The 16,717-nt window shown below is 47.5% G+C and overlaps 1 protein-coding gene and 1 long non-coding RNA gene across 3 annotated transcripts in view; one reads left to right on the forward strand and one right to left on the reverse strand.

The window, feature by feature from the left end:
- Positions 1 to 270: 270 nt before the first annotated feature.
- Positions 271 to 16,717, reverse strand: part of CCDC134 (coiled-coil domain containing 134) — a 21,112-nt gene continuing 4,665 nt past the window's right edge. For both annotated transcript variants that reach the window (XM_006150721.3, XM_027772737.1), the window contains exons 5-7: positions 10,848 to 11,029; positions 10,517 to 10,588; positions 271 to 801 (exon numbers count right to left, since the gene is read on the reverse strand). In XM_006150721.3, coding sequence (XP_006150783.1) covers positions 676 to 801; positions 10,517 to 10,588; positions 10,848 to 11,029 — 380 coding nt within the window. In that variant the 3' untranslated portion in view covers positions 271 to 675. The remainder of the gene's footprint in view (positions 802 to 10,516; positions 10,589 to 10,847; positions 11,030 to 16,717) is intronic.
- Positions 5,539 to 7,349, forward strand: LOC102495853 (uncharacterized). The gene is made up of 3 exons (XR_334862.3): positions 5,539 to 5,916; positions 5,999 to 6,129; positions 6,841 to 7,349. It is a non-coding gene; the product is annotated as an uncharacterized LOC102495853 (long non-coding RNA).

Below are 16,717 nucleotides of genomic sequence, written 5' to 3' on the forward strand. Positions count from 1 at the left end.
GTCTCCAAACACTTACGGACAGAGATGATGATCTTCTTGGGGTAAGCACCCTCCCAGGAAACTTCTAGGTCCCCCTTCCTTCCCATAACACTGATCCTTTGTTAAGGGCAATGCTGAAGAAGGAAGCAGAGGCCTAAACCAAGCTTCTGCCTCTACCAGCCAGGGCCTGGGCCTCCTCCTAATGAGGCAGGAACCTCTTCCCAGCTGGTCTCTGTGTTCTTGAGGGCCCCAGTTCTCTCAAGCCCCCTGACTAGCCTTGGTCAGCCCAAAGAGTTTTCTGGCTTTTATTGTCTCTGCAGAGGGGCCCATACCTAGGTTGGGTAACTCAGTGACACAGTGGGGGCAGCAGCAGGTGTGGCATCTCCCTGTAGCTCAGAGCCTGGTTCTTCTACTTCCTCACCAAGGACAGCAGCCTGCCACCCTTCTTAGCCCACAAAGAAGGTCCAAGGTGCCTCCTACCTCCCCTGTGGTCTCCACAGGGTTCTGTCTGCAGCAGTGTTCCCTGGGAGGTAAACCCACCCTCTGAAGCCCAGTCCCCTTAGCAAATGTGGCCTCCCACGTGGAAGGACTGTTGCTCACTGGCATGGGCAGTACTGCTGCACCACAGCCACACCTGCCTCCGCTTTTTCCCAACTGGTCTCCTCCTGGCCTCCGGTGCCCTGGGCAGCTCTGGAGTTATAACTCAGACTGGGATCGCGAGATCCTGGGGCCTTTCCGGATCTCTTTCCGCTTCTCCTCTTTCTTCCGGCGTTTCTCTTCTTCTCTCAGAGCCTTCTGGAGAGGGTCAGTGCTGGGAATGAACTGAGGGGAAGAGCAGAATGGTCTGATTAGTCTGTTCCAAGCTAAGCTGACAGGGAGTAGGACGAGGGCTATTGGACACAGACCTGCCCTTGGGAAGCCTTCAACATACAGAGTTAAAGGACTTTGGGAAAAACTGCTGTGTAGTCCTTTTTTTAAAAAAAATTTAATTTATTCATTCACTTATTATAATTTTAACAGAGAGAGACGCAGAGAGAGAGAGAGAGAAAGAAAGTGAGAAAGCAAGGTCCGTCAGGTCTGAGACTTGAGCCATGGTCAGCTACGTGGGAGTACCCAGCACCTTAACCACCACGCCACCTGCTGGTCTCTGCTGAGTGGTCTTAAAAGCAGAATTTGCCACGTTAATGAGGTGAGGAAAGAAGGACATCCTAGGCAGAGGTACAGAAGCTGAGTTGTGGAACCTGCAAGGGACATCTGAGAAATAATCAAGAGACTCCTTCAGGGTGGGGTGCCCAGTGGACGAGACAACCACAGACCGTGGGAATCGCACCCCCGACCTGTCCCTGCTCTAGGGGGAGGAAGGCAGAGGAGTCATGAATGACAAGTGCAGTCTCTAGGTGAGGCTGTGTACAGGGGCAGAGATGGGAAGAAGACAGGGTGGCCGGTGCAGTGAGCACACATGGCAAGCAAGAGTGGCAGAGGATAGGGACTCAGTGGAAGTTTTCTTTAGCTGCAACTCCAAGCCCTTTGCTCTTCTTCTGTGCTCTCTCCCAACCTAACCTGTTGCTTATGTTACGCCTGCTGGTCAATGACCCCTCGAACATGCATCTCCACATCTAAGTGCCTACCCAACACCTCCGTGGCGATGACCCAAACACGCCCAAACTTGGCATGGCCCTATCTCCCCAGAGCCCAGAACTCGCCCAGCATCCCTGTCCTAATGAACAGTGGTAACCCATGCCTCAGTCTAAGAGTATGCCCTCTCCCTCCACACTGAGTCCCTCACCAAGGCCAGGCTCGCTGTAACTCCAAGTCACTTTCAAATCCATCTACTTCTCTCCACCTCTATTATCACCATCCCTGTCACCACCTATGGCTCTCCTGGATGGCCCCAGGACCACCCCAAGGTCTCCCCACATCCATTCTCCTCACTGCAAGGGAATCTTTTCAAAAAGCAAATCTGATCATGCCACACTCTGGATTCCAGCCTTACTCTGACTCTCAGGTTACGCTCTACGTGGTGCACTGCTCGCCTGCCCTGCCTACACCTCCATTCCTATCTCCCAGGCCCAGCCTGTTGGTTCCCGGATTCCCTGAGCCCTTGCACTTCCTGGCCTCTGCACATGCAGTGACCTGGGCCCAGAATGCACTTTGCAGCCTGCCCTCTTTGCCATATTAGATCCAGCTCTGCAGTTGCTGCCCCGGGACCTGCCCTGATGCCCTGCCTTGGCTGCCTCCTTCCCGGTTTGCTCTCTTTAGCTCTGCAATTAACTCTGCACTGCCGCCTCCTCAGCATTTCTGCCTTGTGGTCCCCTGCTTCATGTCTGCCGCCTCCAAAGACATATTTGGTGAGGACAGGAGGATGATATCGGGCACTGTCACATGCCATTAGCCCCTAGCACAGGACCTGTCTGCTTCCCAGCAGCACTCTTTCAATAAGTCATGTTAGAGTATGAAATATAAGGGGCCGGCAGGTGGCATGGTGGTTGGGGGTGCTAGACTCTCACATGGGCAACTGCTGTTCGAGTCCTGGACCTGGCAGCTTGATTTTTCACTCCCCTCCCCACATCTCACTCACTCTCTCACTCTGTCCCTCTATGGTCAAATTTAAAAAATAAGTTAAATAAAATAAAATATTTCTAAAAAAAAAAAAAGACTATGAAATACAATAGTAGCAAACACTCAGGAGTAACGTGCAACAGGCTGCCTTTACTTGTTCTTAGGGCAACTGTGACAAGGTAGTTGTTAAAAACAAAGTAGGAGCTCCACCTTGTGGACTAATGTATCCACCAGGTTGGACTGAGTCATACCTCTGGAAAATCAACACAGTAGTGTGGTCAGAGAGGGTAAGTGATGTGCTCAAGTCACACAGCAAGTGGGAGGCCACAGTGGAATTATTCCAGGATTCCCACCTCCCTACCCTATGGTTGGCTACATGACTTCCGATCTAAGCTATTTTTATGTTGATGGACTGATCTGTTAGGGAGGGGAGAATTGATGATGTGGGGTGTCGAGTTGCTGGACCCCTATCCAAAGTATGTAAGAGGAGTAAGATCGGGTGCTGGAGGAAGAGTTGGCCATGTCTGGAAAAGCAGAACCTTAACCTTAAACAGGAGGGGAGGCAGTGCATGTGGGCACAAGAGGGCCAGGATTTACTTGTAATTTTACTTATTCATTTATTTAATTTGACCAGAGAAAGAGACAGAGAGAGAGAAAGAGAGAGAAAGAGAGAGAGAGGAAGTGAGAAATCAGGCCACCAGGTCCGGGACTCTAACCAAGGACAGCCATGTGGGAGTGTCCAGCACCTTAACCACCATGCCACCTGCTGGTCCCCAGGCCAAGATTCACTTGTAGGTACAGGAGGCAGAGTGAGGAGGGGAAGCATAGATGGTCTCCATGTGGCTAAATCCAGCAGCCAGTTCTCAGTCCTCACCTTCCATAATCTCCCAGAAGCATTTGACAAGCCCATCTCTCCCTCTTCTAACTCCTCTCATCTGGCTGCTTCTCACTGCCCACCCCCCCCCCATGGCTGCTTCCTTCCTTCCTGTGACTCTCCGTGTCCCCTACATGGGCATGACTCGCACATTTGTAGTCCAGCTCCGACCTCCTCCTGAAATCTAGGGTCATACGTCCGACTGCCTCCTTGCCATCTTTGTTCAGATGCTTTCCAGGTGCAGTAATAAACTCTTAAGTTCATTTCCAACCAATGGAGAAAAATGTGGCCCTATTTTTTCGGGCACTTAGGCCAAAAACCTTCCAGTCACCATTAATGCTTCTCTTATTCTGTCTCTCACACACACACACACATATACACTCTTCCTTCCTCAACAAATCCTACAGGCTCCACAGCAGCCAGGCTCGTCCTTCCCGGTGCTACGCTAGAGTTGACACCTGGCCCTGCACACCTCAGATGAATGCTAGATCCCTGTCTAAGACTCCAGAGGGTCTCGATCCAGCCTACAAGTCGGACATCATCTCACACTCCCCACCCCCTCAGATATGCTCCCAAGTCAGTCTCTGCATGTGTTGCTCCAATAGTCTGGAATGTTCTTCTCCAAGATGCATAGCAGGCTCCCACACTTTCTTGAGATCTCTTTGGTTAAGACTGTGTCCAGGCCATGTGAAACAGCAAATGCACCCCCAACTTACTCTGGGCATTCCTCTCTTCTCCACAGCCTTGTCACCATCTAGCATAGCACACATTTTTACAAGAATTATTTAATTCTATTTATTTTTATTATTATTGTTATTATTTTAGAGAGATTTTTGCTATAGGGTGCGTGCACTCAACAGAGCAACAGAAAGCAAGAAATGACCCCCAAGAGGGATGGCCACAAAGCAATCCTTTCTCCTCCATTCTCCTCTTGAGATTTTGGGCCACACATCCACATGTGCCCAGCATAAGTTTTAAGCTACCAGGTTTGGAACTCGAACTGCAGTCAACTACATGGGAGTCCAGCAATGTAACCACTACACCATCTGCGGGTGCCAATTTATTTATTATGATGATGATTATTTATTTTTAGAGAGGTTTTTGCTATAGGGCATGAGTGCTTGCTAGAGAGACAGAGAGACAGAAAGTGAGAAATCAACCCCAAGGGGGGATGGACAAGCTGCAATCTCTTCTCCTCCATTCTCCTCTTGGGATTCTGGGTACACACGCACATATGCCCAGCCTGAGTTTTAAGCCACTGGGTCCGGGACTCGAAACGTAATTAACTATGTGTTAGTCTAGCAACATAACAATTATGCCATTTGCTGGTCCCTGTTTTTATTTATTTTTTTTTTAATTTGACAAGAGAAAGTGAGAAAGCAAGCTGCCAGGTCCAAGACTCGAGCCGTAGTTGGTCATGTGGGAGTCCAGTGCCTTAACCACCTATAAGCCCCCCACAGCATACCTTTCATTGACCATCCATCTTCCCCAGCTAGGATACTACCACCAGGACAGCAGGACAGTCTGTCCTCCCAGGGCTGGAAGTCAATGGCTGCCCACCAGATGTTGAACAACTGAATGTGCCACACATCTGGACCTCATATAAGTTCATCCTTCTGCCTGATGGTTCTTCCTCAACTGGCCCATCAGCAACTCTGACTCTTCCCATAGCCTTCACCGCCAACCTGCCCAGGCTAGTCAGGCTCCTCACTGGGGTCCCACAACTCAGCTCGCCTCCCATCCCCATGGGTACAGTGATAACATCCTGCTTGGGCTGAATTTCCCTGAATTTCCCCACCCAACTATGAGCACCTGAAGAGCAGGCCCAGCCCCTAAAAAGGGACAGTGGTCAGCCTGATACGAGTGATATACACATAAGAAGTAGGACAGGGGCTGACCTCATGGCCTAGTGGTTAAGGGAGTCAGATCTCACATGCATGGTTGCTTTTCCTAATGACAGAGAGAGAAAAAGCAACCGTTTACGTTCTTCTTGGGTGCACCAAGAACACCTGACTGCTCCTGACCTAGGCCATTAATTAGGCTTATGATTGCAGCAAGTAACCCTGGGGGATGTGTCACCTTGCTTTTGCATGAGGGGTGGCAGCTACCCCAGCAGGGAACACTATATCCCCTACTCTGTTGCATAAAGCAAAGCCACTGGCTCAACAAGGCCCTTGATTTGGAGAGTCCCTAAGTACTCAGGCTGCTCCACATTAGTTCAGTTAAGCTAAAACTAATGATGTTGTGTCTTTGTGCAGACAACATGGTTTATGCTGAACATCTGCTTTCTTTCTGGAATTTGGAATTTTGGCACAAGTTACACAAAGGGTGCCCATGTAACCAGCTCCCACAAACACCTGGCCATACGTCTCTAGTGAACGTCTCTGGCAAACAAGTCTACACGTGTCGTCATGCCTTGCTGCTGGGGGATTAGGCACATCCTATGGGCCCCCACTAGGGGAGGACTCTGGATTTCACCCTCGGATTTCACCCAACCAGCCTGGGTAGGTAGGCAGTGGAGGCAATGGAGAGAGTTGCTGATGCCTTTGCCCTTTGCTGACTTTGCTCCGTATCCTTTCTCTGCAGTAAATCACAGCTATGAATACAAGGCTATGCTGAGTCCTGAGAGTCCTCATAGAGAATCATCGAACCCAGAGGGTGGCTCTGGGAGTAGCCCTCCGGCCTCTGCCGATGCTGGGAGACTAACTGCCATAAAGGTCAGTCAAACAACAGTCTGAATTAAAGACTGTCCCCCCTTCCTTGATCACACTCAAACCACCAGATGTGTGGTACTATTACTGATGGTTGTCAGTGTCTGGCCATGTGGCCTGCCACTTGGTAGATAACAGCCTGACAGATCAAAGACATCTACCCCTCTGTGGGGCCACAAACTGGAAACGAATTGTGGTTTCAGGCCAGATCACTCGCTTAGATGCCCACAGGAAGACCCATTCTCTGATGAGACCAGCTGGAATCAAATAGCTGACCAAGCTCACACCGTCCAGGTCACTGCCATCTAAATGCATCACTGGGCTAGATGGGGCAGCACACACAGACTGGAACAAAGCAGAAGGTTCCCTATTTCCGGTCTGAGGCCCCAAGGTCTCTGCTTGAAATGGTGTGGTTTGAGATTATTGGAATTATGATCACTTGGCCGAATATACTGCTTATTGAGTCCCTCTGCAGTGGTGACCCTGGACAAAGAGGGGTGATATATTGGATATCTATAAATTTGTAAAAATGCCCTTGGTCCCACTCACAGCTGATGGTTGGAAACAACAGGTCCAAGTGAGATGATTGGATAAAAAGTGGAATTCCAGGTACTGGGATGGTCGTGTGGATTTTATAACAATAATCCTGGCATCTATGGAAAGAACACCTTAGGTTCCAGAAAGTGTGGGGAATAATCAATGCTCTTTGTCCCTTAGATCCAGCACTGCCACCTGGCAAAACAATCCGAGAATATGCCCAAGCCCAGCAGCAGCTGTGGCTGACAATCTGGTCAGCTGTGCGTCTTGTCCCATCCACAGACATGACAAGTACTGAACTCTTCTGCTGTGTCTAATGCCATCCCAGGTGGCCCCAACAGTGACCTTGTGCAGGCACCTAGGTCAGCACAACCTTGTTTCAATCTACGGACATAAATTCATCGCCTTCTCTTGAAGCCGGAGCAGCCTTGGGTTATGCCATGTAGGTGAACTGAGGCCAAAGCTCTACGATGACAAAGTCCAACAACTTAACAGTGATCTAAACCGAGTATAATGTATATGGAAGAACAAGCCACAGAATGTCTCTCCCTGGAGGATGAGGAGTGCTGTGGGCCCAACCAGTGCTCCCTGTGATTATCAGCAATGGCACTGAAGATCTGCAACTCAACCCAGATCTCTTATGTGGGTGGTAATGGATAATAAATCAGGACAACCCACTCTGTGCACAGCATCTGCCTGGGCCCCTCTGTATTGCCACTGTGGAACTTGGGGAGTAAGAGGAACCAACCAGAGTCTGGTTCCTGCTTTTGTTGTAACAGTGTGAAGGCAGTGAGCTACTGGTGTCCATGAAATAGTAGCAGGTAAGCCTCTTAGCCCACAGTAGGGTAAAATCCTAGACTCCTTACAGGTGTGACACCCTATCCTATACCCGGGGACAGCCTGTAATATGACAAGTCTGGTCCTAGTCACACATGGGGCCCTTCCTGTCCCTCCTGTCCTGGGCCTGCCCTGATCCCTTTTTTCTCCCTATACTGCATGTGTCCCCATCTTTTACCCTAAACTGCAGCTCTAGCCTCAGAGCCCACCCCAGGCCCTAGAATGAGAGCATGTGCAAGACTATGGTTAAGAAGTCAAGCTGGTGGGGCCAACAGATGGCATAGCGGTTATGTTGTTGGACACCCACATGGCCCACTGTGGTTCGAGTCTCAGACCCAGTGGCTTCAAACTCATACCAGGCATGTTTGCATGTGTGCTTAAGATCCCAGCAGGAAACTGTAAAAGAAGGGATTGCAGCATGGCCATCCCCTCTGAGGGGTGATTTCTCACTTTCCCTCTCACTGTCTTTATCTATCTCTCTCTCTCTCCCTCTCACCCCTCTATAAGCGTACAAGCTTTAAAGCAGAACAAAACAAAACAAAAACAAACAAAAAAAGAAGTCCAGCTGGTGGGGGCCTGCAGGTGGCATGGTGACTAAGGCAATGGACCACCACATGGCTGACTGCGATTCAAGTTCTGGACCCGGTAGCTTAAAACTCATGCCAGGTGCCAGTACATGTGTGTTCAAAATCCTGAGAATAAAGGACAAGGGAATGCAGCATGGCCATACCCTCTAGGGGGGTGATTTCTCACTTTCTCTCTGTCTTTCTGGCGAGTGCACTTGCCCTTTAATAAAAATCTCTTTAAAAAAAAAAAAAAAAAAAAAAGCCCAGTTGATGGGACCAGCAGGTGGCATAGTGGTAAAAGCATGGGACTCCCACATGGCTGAACATGGTTTGAGTCCCGGACCCAGAGGCTTGATACTCATGCCAGGCATGTGTACATGTGTGCCCAAAGTCCTGAGAGGAGAATGGAGAAACTGCAGCATGGCCATCCCCCCAGGACTTGATTTCTCACTTTTTCTGTTTCTCCAGCGAGTGCACAAACACTGTATTAAAAAACCTTTCTAGCATCTGGCAGGCAGTGTGGTGGTTAAAGTCGCTGGGCTCCCACATGGTTGACCATGGTTAGAGTCCCAGACCTGGTGGCTTGCTTTTTCACTTTCCCTTTCTCTCTCTCTCTGTCTCTTTCTCATTAAAAATAAATAAAGTTAAATAAAATAATTTAAAAAAAAATCCAGCTACGTGCTCAGAGCAGGGAGGAACATGGCCTGATCACCACTGGCTACCCTGACATCCACTGACATGGGGTGCCTACTGTGTGCTGGAATGAGTGTTCACAGCTTCCTGACATTCCCCATGGCAGGGTCTATGCCCCAGGAACAGGTAGGGAACCCGAGGCTAGAAGAGGAGAAATGACTTGCCCAAAGGCACCAGTGAGAGAGTGATAGTTTCTAGGCTCACACCCAGGTACGCCTGGCTCTAAGCCAAAGCCTCTATATCCACCCTAGACCCCTAGCTCCCCACAGGTCCTGGCCTCCCTTGGCCCAGCAGGGGCAGAGAAGACACAGCCATAGGTCCCAGCAGCTCACCTCTGTGCGGTCTACTTTAAATGGGTTCTGGAAGTCAGAGTCTTTCTCGCTGATCCCCAGCTCCTGGGCCATCTGTGGATGAGGAAAAGCTAGTCATCCTCTGCCTTGTCTTGCCTCCTGCTCCCCAGGGCCACTCTCTCTATGCTGAGACCCAAGTCAAAACAAAATTCCTTCATGGGGGTCTTCTGTGGCTCAGGAAGCCCTGAGGCTAATTACATTAAAAAAGAAAACAAACAAGCACTGACATTTATGCCCAACTGGAGGCAGATGTGATACTCCCAGCCCACCACTAGACAGTGGCACTCTGGCCCTCTCCCGCCCCAGTACCTACCAGGCTGAGGATGGGCGAGTGGGGTCCCTGGTCAAACACGCCTGTCTGGTTGCAGAAGCTGATGCCCCACCGGATGAGGAGGTTCCAGTTGGAGTTGTGGTCAAAGTAGTGATGCACAATCCTTGGGAAGCGCAGTACCACATCACCAAAGAAGGCTGTGTTCTCCACCACATGGGAGAAGGCTGACGAGAGAGGACCCGATGAGTGGCCAGGGCAGAGGCCCTCCTAACTGCCTGCCTGGCTGGCCAAGGAACTCTCCAGAAAATGGGGGATCCACTAAACCCTTCCCCCATCTTTTCCTGCAGGAAAAAAGTAGCCACTAAGCTACTTTCCACCAGGACAAACGTTTTTGTAATTGCTGGGGGTATGTATGCTCACCAAAGAGAGTAAGAGAAAGTAACACCTAATGGGGCATAGCCATGCCACAATCTTTTCTCCTCCGTTTCTCTATCCTGCCAGGATTTGGGGCACACATACAAACACCTAGTGTGTTTTTCAAGTCAGTAGGGCCAGGATTCAAACTATGGTCAGCCATGTGGGATCTGGCTAGCTTAACCACTAGGCAATAGGGTCAGTCCAACATAAAGAAAACATTTAGGAAAAAAAAATCAAAACCCATGTATGGTTTTTTCATAAAATGCATTTTTTGTGAACTTTTTTTTTTGAGAGGTTTTTGCTATAGGGCGCATGTGCTCGCCAGACAAAGACAGAGAGATAGAAAGTGAGAAATCACCCCCCGGGGGGGATGGCCATGCCGCAATCCCTTCTCCTCCATTCTGATCACCACTGGCTACCCTGACATCCACTGACATGGGGTGCCTACTGTGTGCTGGAATGAGTGTTCACAGCTTCCTGACATTCCCCATGGCAGGGTCTATGCCCCAGGAACAGGTAGGGAACCCGAGGCTAGAAGAGGAGAAATGACTTGCCCAAAGGCACCAGTGAGAGAGTGATAGTTTCTAGGCTCACACCCAGGTACGCCTGGCTCTAAGCCAAAGCCTCTATATCCACCCTAGACCCCTAGCTCCCCACAGGTCCTGGCCTCCCTTGGCCCAGCAGGGGCAGAGAAGACACAGCCATAGGTCCCAGCAGCTCACCTCTGTGCGGTCTACTTTAAATGGGTTCTGGAAGTCAGAGTCTTTCTCGCTGATCCCCAGCTCCTGGGCCATCTGTGGATGAGGAAAAGCTAGTCATCCTCTGCCTTGTCTTGCCTCCTGCTCCCCAGGGCCACTCTCTCTATGCTGAGACCCAAGTCAAAACAAAATTCCTTCATGGGGGTCTTCTGTGGCTCAGGAAGCCCTGAGGCTAATTACATTAAAAAAGAAAACAAACAAGCACTGACATTTATGCCCAACTGGAGGCAGATGTGATACTCCCAGCCCACCACTAGACAGTGGCACTCTGGCCCTCTCCCGCCCCAGTACCTACCAGGCTGAGGATGGGCGAGTGGGGTCCCTGGTCAAACACGCCTGTCTGGTTGCAGAAGCTGATGCCCCACCGGATGAGGAGGTTCCAGTTGGAGTTGTGGTCAAAGTAGTGATGCACAATCCTTGGGAAGCGCAGTACCACATCACCAAAGAAGGCTGTGTTCTCCACCACATGGGAGAAGGCTGACGAGAGAGGACCCGATGAGTGGCCAGGGCAGAGGCCCTCCTAACTGCCTGCCTGGCTGGCCAAGGAACTCTCCAGAAAATGGGGGATCCACTAAACCCTTCCCCCATCTTTTCCTGCAGGAAAAAAGTAGCCACTAAGCTACTTTCCACCAGGACAAACGTTTTTGTAATTGCTGGGGGTATGTATGCTCACCAAAGAGAGTAAGAGAAAGTAACACCTAATGGGGCATAGCCATGCCACAATCTTTTCTCCTCCGTTTCTCTATCCTGCCAGGATTTGGGGCACACATACAAACACCTAGTGTGTTTTTCAAGTCAGTAGGGCCAGGATTCAAACTATGGTCAGCCATGTGGGATCTGGCTAGCTTAACCACTAGGCAATAGGGTCAGTCCAACATAAAGAAAACATTTAGGAAAAAAAAATCAAAACCCATGTATGGTTTTTTCATAAAATGCATTTTTTGTGAACTTTTTTTTTTGAGAGGTTTTTGCTATAGGGCGCATGTGCTCGCCAGACAAAGACAGAGAGATAGAAAGTGAGAAATCACCCCCCGGGGGGGATGGCCATGCCGCAATCCCTTCTCCTCCATTCTCCTCTCGGGATCTTGGGCACGCACGCACACACGCCCGGCATGAGTTCTAAGCCACTGGGTCCGGGACACAAACCGCGGTCGACTACATGGGAGTCCAGCGAAACAGCCATTACGCTAACTGCTGGTCCCTCTGTGAACTTTTTGAAGATCCTCATACTAATACCTAATCCACAGACCTTATTTGAATTTTGGCAATTTTCCCATTAATGGCCTTCCTCTGGTTAATAGGTCAGTTTAAACCGAGTTTTAATTAGTGTGTCCACCACAGTGTTGAACCCCCCAGACCCTGGTTAGCATAAAGACTAACTACAGTCATACACCCCTTTAACAGTTCAGTCAATGATGAAACAATGCTACGTGGGAGTGGCCCACGAGAAGCAATAGGCTGTGCCTTATAGGCTGGATACGTGGTAGGCTGCACCAAGCAGGTGTGTGTAAGCGTGTCTGCACAACGATGAAGTTGCCTAACAACAGCTCTCAGAATGGCTCCCTATCGTGGGTGACTATACACATTCAGCCCTAGAGGCAGCCTTCACCAGCTCGGGTCACGCCATCAGAGAGATAAGGAGACTCCTGAGATACGCCAGGTTAGGTCTGAGATATGTGGGGTAGGGACTCCTGGGCTTCAGAATAATCTTGAACCTCAAAGAACTCAAGAGTCAGAGGGAAGAACAGGGCAAGTCAATTGTCCTGTTTTATCTATCTGGAATATGGAGGAAACAGTGCCTCCTCATAGTTATAATGGACATTAGAGATGATTATAGATGATACATTCTGAACCCTCATGTTCCAGGACAGCAGGTTCAACCAACCACTGACAGAAAACATTGTTGTTACTGACATGTCCTATGTAGTTACTTATGACAGTATGACTATAGGGGACTCTTACAGCCTTTTTGTCGTCGTCGTTACTTTCCCTTAAACAACACAGTGTAACATTTAGGTAGCTTCACACTGTTACCTTACGTAGCATTTATGTTGCTTCAGGTACTGTAAGTAAGCCAGAAGTTATCTAAAGTGTACAAGTGGCCCCATGGCCTAGTGGTTAAGGGAGCCAGATCCCACATGGCTGACCATGCAGTTTAAATCCTGGCCCTGGTGGTTTGGAAAACACACCAGGCATCTATGTGTACCTGACGTTCTGACAATGTGGATGAGAAGGGACTGCACAAGACCACACCCCATGGAGGCTTGTGTTCTCCTTTTCCCTCTGACTCTGGCAAGTGCATGCACTCTCTGGCAATTAGGAAAAAAAAAATAAAGTATAGGGGAGGATATGTGTAGGTTATATGCAAATACTACCCCATTTTATATATGGGACTTGAGTGTCCTCAAATTTTGGTATATGCATAAGGTCCCAGAACCAATCCCCTGAAGACACTGAGGAAAACTACATTTGCAGCCCAGCTGCTTCCATCCTCTCTCAGACAGGGTAACCTAAAAAATGGTATTGTTCAACTGTAACCAGTTAACAGAGAAGGAGGAAGAGATGACCACCACTGAAGTGAAATTCTTGGAAGAGGAGATGGAGAGACACAGAAATTTCTTTCACCTTATTTATATATGTTTTTCCATCTTGTTGCAAAAAGGGTATAAGGTTGGGGCTTTTAGAATGCCTCACTGGCTCAACCACTTTGACAGGCCTGTCTCTTCTTTAAAAAAGAACAACACTATTTTTTTCAAGCTGAGGTGTGCCCTCGTGTGTTCAGGGAAGCTATGCTCCAAACTCTGTCTCCTAGACTCCCAAAATATTCAAACAAGAAGCCATTTTAAAGCTGAGGTGTGTCCTGGCGTGTTCAGGGAAGCTATGCTCTAAACTCCATCTCCTAGACTCCCAAAATATTCAGACAAGACAGGGCGACCTCCGTCTTTCCTCTGTCTCTGTCTGTCTGTCTCACACTCTCTCTTTAAATTTTTAATTTTTTAAAAAAATTTTCAACCACTTCTCTGCACCTTGGGCCTTTTCTTTCACTTGCTAATTCCAGAAGCCATTTTAAAGCTGAGGTGTGTCCTGGTGTGTTCATGCGGTGCTAGCGTGCTGTGTGGTTTTAATTTTTTACATGTAAAAAAAATGTTTCCCCTCTTTTTTAGTAACATTTTTCTAGGTTTTTTTTTTCCTTTTTGCTAATTTTTTTAAAACCTTACTTTCTCTAAGCTTCACTCTTCACACACTGAATGTCTAGATAGGCTTAGGTGCACAGTAGTCATGCATCTGAATACTTTTAGAGTCACTGAAATCCTCACTGCTTGTTGAACCTCCTGCTTTAATGAAGAAATTTCTTTTTATACATCCTAATCTTTCTGTGGATACCACATTGCAAAGCACAGTGGAGGATAGACTTTTGTCACAGAATGATCAGAAACAACCACAGAGGCACAAGAAACATGAGAAATCAAGAAAATATCTCTCCCCTAAGGGAAAAGAACAACCCCTCAGCATCCACAGACAGTTCAGTAGAACTCATAGAAATGTCTGACAGAGAATTCAGAATATTGGGACCAGTAACTGGCGCAATGGCTGTCGCTGGACTCCCATGTAGTCAACTGCGGTTCGAGTCCCAGACCCAGGGGCATAAACTCACTCCAGGCACGTGTGCGTGCGTGCCCAAGATCGCAATAGGAGATTGGAGGAAAAGGGATTGCAGCATGGCCATCCCCCTGGGGGGTGATTTTTCGCTTTCTGTCTCTCGGGCAAGTGCACATGCCCTATAGCAATAACCTCTTCAAAAAAAAAAAGAGAGGATTCAGGATATTCATAATGACAAAACTAAATGAGATGCAAGAGCTGAGAGAGAATGAACTCCAGAAGATGCAGGAGAAAAGAGACAACGAGTTCCAGGAGATGTTGAAGTTCTTCTATGATCTGAAAGAGGAAATACACACCATAAAAAAGTCAAATGAAATTGCTAGAGATGAAGGTTGCCATTCAGGAGATCAAAACCTCCCTCGAAAGTATTAAAAGCAGATTAGTCCATGCAGAAAACTGAATCTCAGATGTTGAAGACAAAACCTCTGATCTAGAAAAAACAACCAAAAAGCTGTGAAAATAACCCAAAAAATTGAGAATACTATATGAGAAATACTAGACAGCATCAAGCACGCAGACATCCGGATAACTGATATCCCAGAAGGTAAGAAAACTAGTAAGGGCATGGCTCTTTTCCAGCTGGAACCATGAAGGGCATTCAAGAGAAGAAAAAGTAGGTTCCTGCTGCAGCAGAAACCAAGAAAAAGGGTCCTGCTGCCATGGAAGCCACCAAGAAAAAGGTTCCTGCTGTGCCAGAAACCCTAAGAAAAAGCAAAGGAATTTTGCAGAGTTGAAGATCAAGTGCCTAAGAAAGAAGTTTACTCAAAAGATGCTTCGAAAGGCAAGGAGGAAGCTTGCCTATGAAAAAGCTAAGCACTATTATAAGGAATATAGACAGATGTACACAACTGAGACTCGCATGGCCAGGACGGCAAGAAAAGCTGGCAACTTCTATGTACCTGCAGAACCCAAGTTGGCATTTGTCATCAGGATCAGAGGTATCAATGGAGTGAGCCCAAAGGTTCAAAAGGTGTTGCAGCTCCTTTGTCTTCACCAGATCTGCAATGGTACCTTTGTTAAACTCAACAAGGCCTCAATTAACATGCTGAGAATTGTGGAACCATAGATTGCATGGGGTACCCGAACCTGAAGTCAGTAAGTGAACTGATCTACAAATGTGGTTATGGCAAAATCAATAAGAAGCAAATTGCTTTGACAGATAACTCTTTGCGCGATCTCTTGGTAATAAAAATTCGGCATCATCTGCATGGAGGATCTGATTCATGAAATCTGTACTGTTGGAAAACGCTTCAAAGAAGCAAATAACTTCCTGTGGCCCTTCAAATTATCTTCTCCACGAGGTAGAATGAAGAAAAAGACCACCTATTTTGTAGAAGGTGGAGATGCTGACAACAGGGAAGACCAGATCAACAGACTTATTAGAAGGATAAAGTAAGGACTCCACCATGATTATTTTTGTAATCTGGTCAGTAAATAAACAGTGGCTGTTTTCAGACTGCAATAAAAAAAAAAAGAAAAGAAAAGGAAAACTAGTAAGGGCATTGATAATCTATTCCATGAAATCTTAGAAGAAAACTTTCCAAATCTAGAGAGGCATTCAGATATCTAGACCCAAGAAATACAAAGGACCTCTAACAGAATTAACCCAAGAACATCTCCAAGGCACATCACAGCCAGACTGGCCAAATCTACAAAGACAATATAAAATTGGCAAGAAAGAAACGTCAGGTTACTTATAAAGGTTATCTAATCAGGTTAACCTCAGACCTCTCATCAGAAACAACACAAGCAAAGAAAAAGTGGGAAAATATATTCAAAGTGTTAAGTGAAAAACAATTTCAACGAAGAATACTATACCCGGCAAGATTATCTTTTATATGGAAAGAAAGGATAAAAACATTCTCAGATAAACAAGATCTGAAAGAATTTGCCAATAGCAGACCCACTCTTCAAGAAGTTCTGAAAGAAATGCTCCACCAGGAAAACGAAAGACACGTACAGAAATAAGAGAGAAAAAGGCAACCAAGAAAATGACCAGTTTAATGCTAGGGACAAGAAATATCAATAAAAATGCTGAATGGCAACTTCCAGGATTTAAACGGAAAGACTGGACCACGGTAACACTGCATATTCAACAGAAGAGAATTTGAACGTAAGACTGAACTGGCAAAATACAATTTTAGGACTTTTTTTTGTTGTTTAGAGGTTTTTGCTATAGGGCGCGTGCGCTCACCAGAAAGACAGAGAGATAGAAAGCGAGAAATCACCCCCCAAGGTGGATGGCCACGCCACAATCCCTTCTCCTCCATTCTCCTTTTGGGATCTTGGGCACGCACGCACATGCGCCCAGTGTGAGTTTAAGCCACCGGGTCCGGGACTTGAACCACAGTCGACTACATGGGAGTCTAGCGACAGCCATTACGCTAACTGCTGGTCCCCAATTTTAGGACTTTTGAGTAAAACATTACTGATTTCCTTTTTTTTTTTTTAATTGTATTTATTCATTCATTTATTTTAATTTGACCAGAGAGACACAGAGGAACA

This window comes from Tupaia chinensis, unplaced genomic scaffold, assembly GCF_000334495.1.
Source record: "Tupaia chinensis unplaced genomic scaffold, TupChi_1.0 Scaffold000294_5, whole genome shotgun sequence".
NCBI lineage: Eukaryota > Metazoa > Chordata > Mammalia > Scandentia > Tupaiidae > Tupaia > Tupaia belangeri.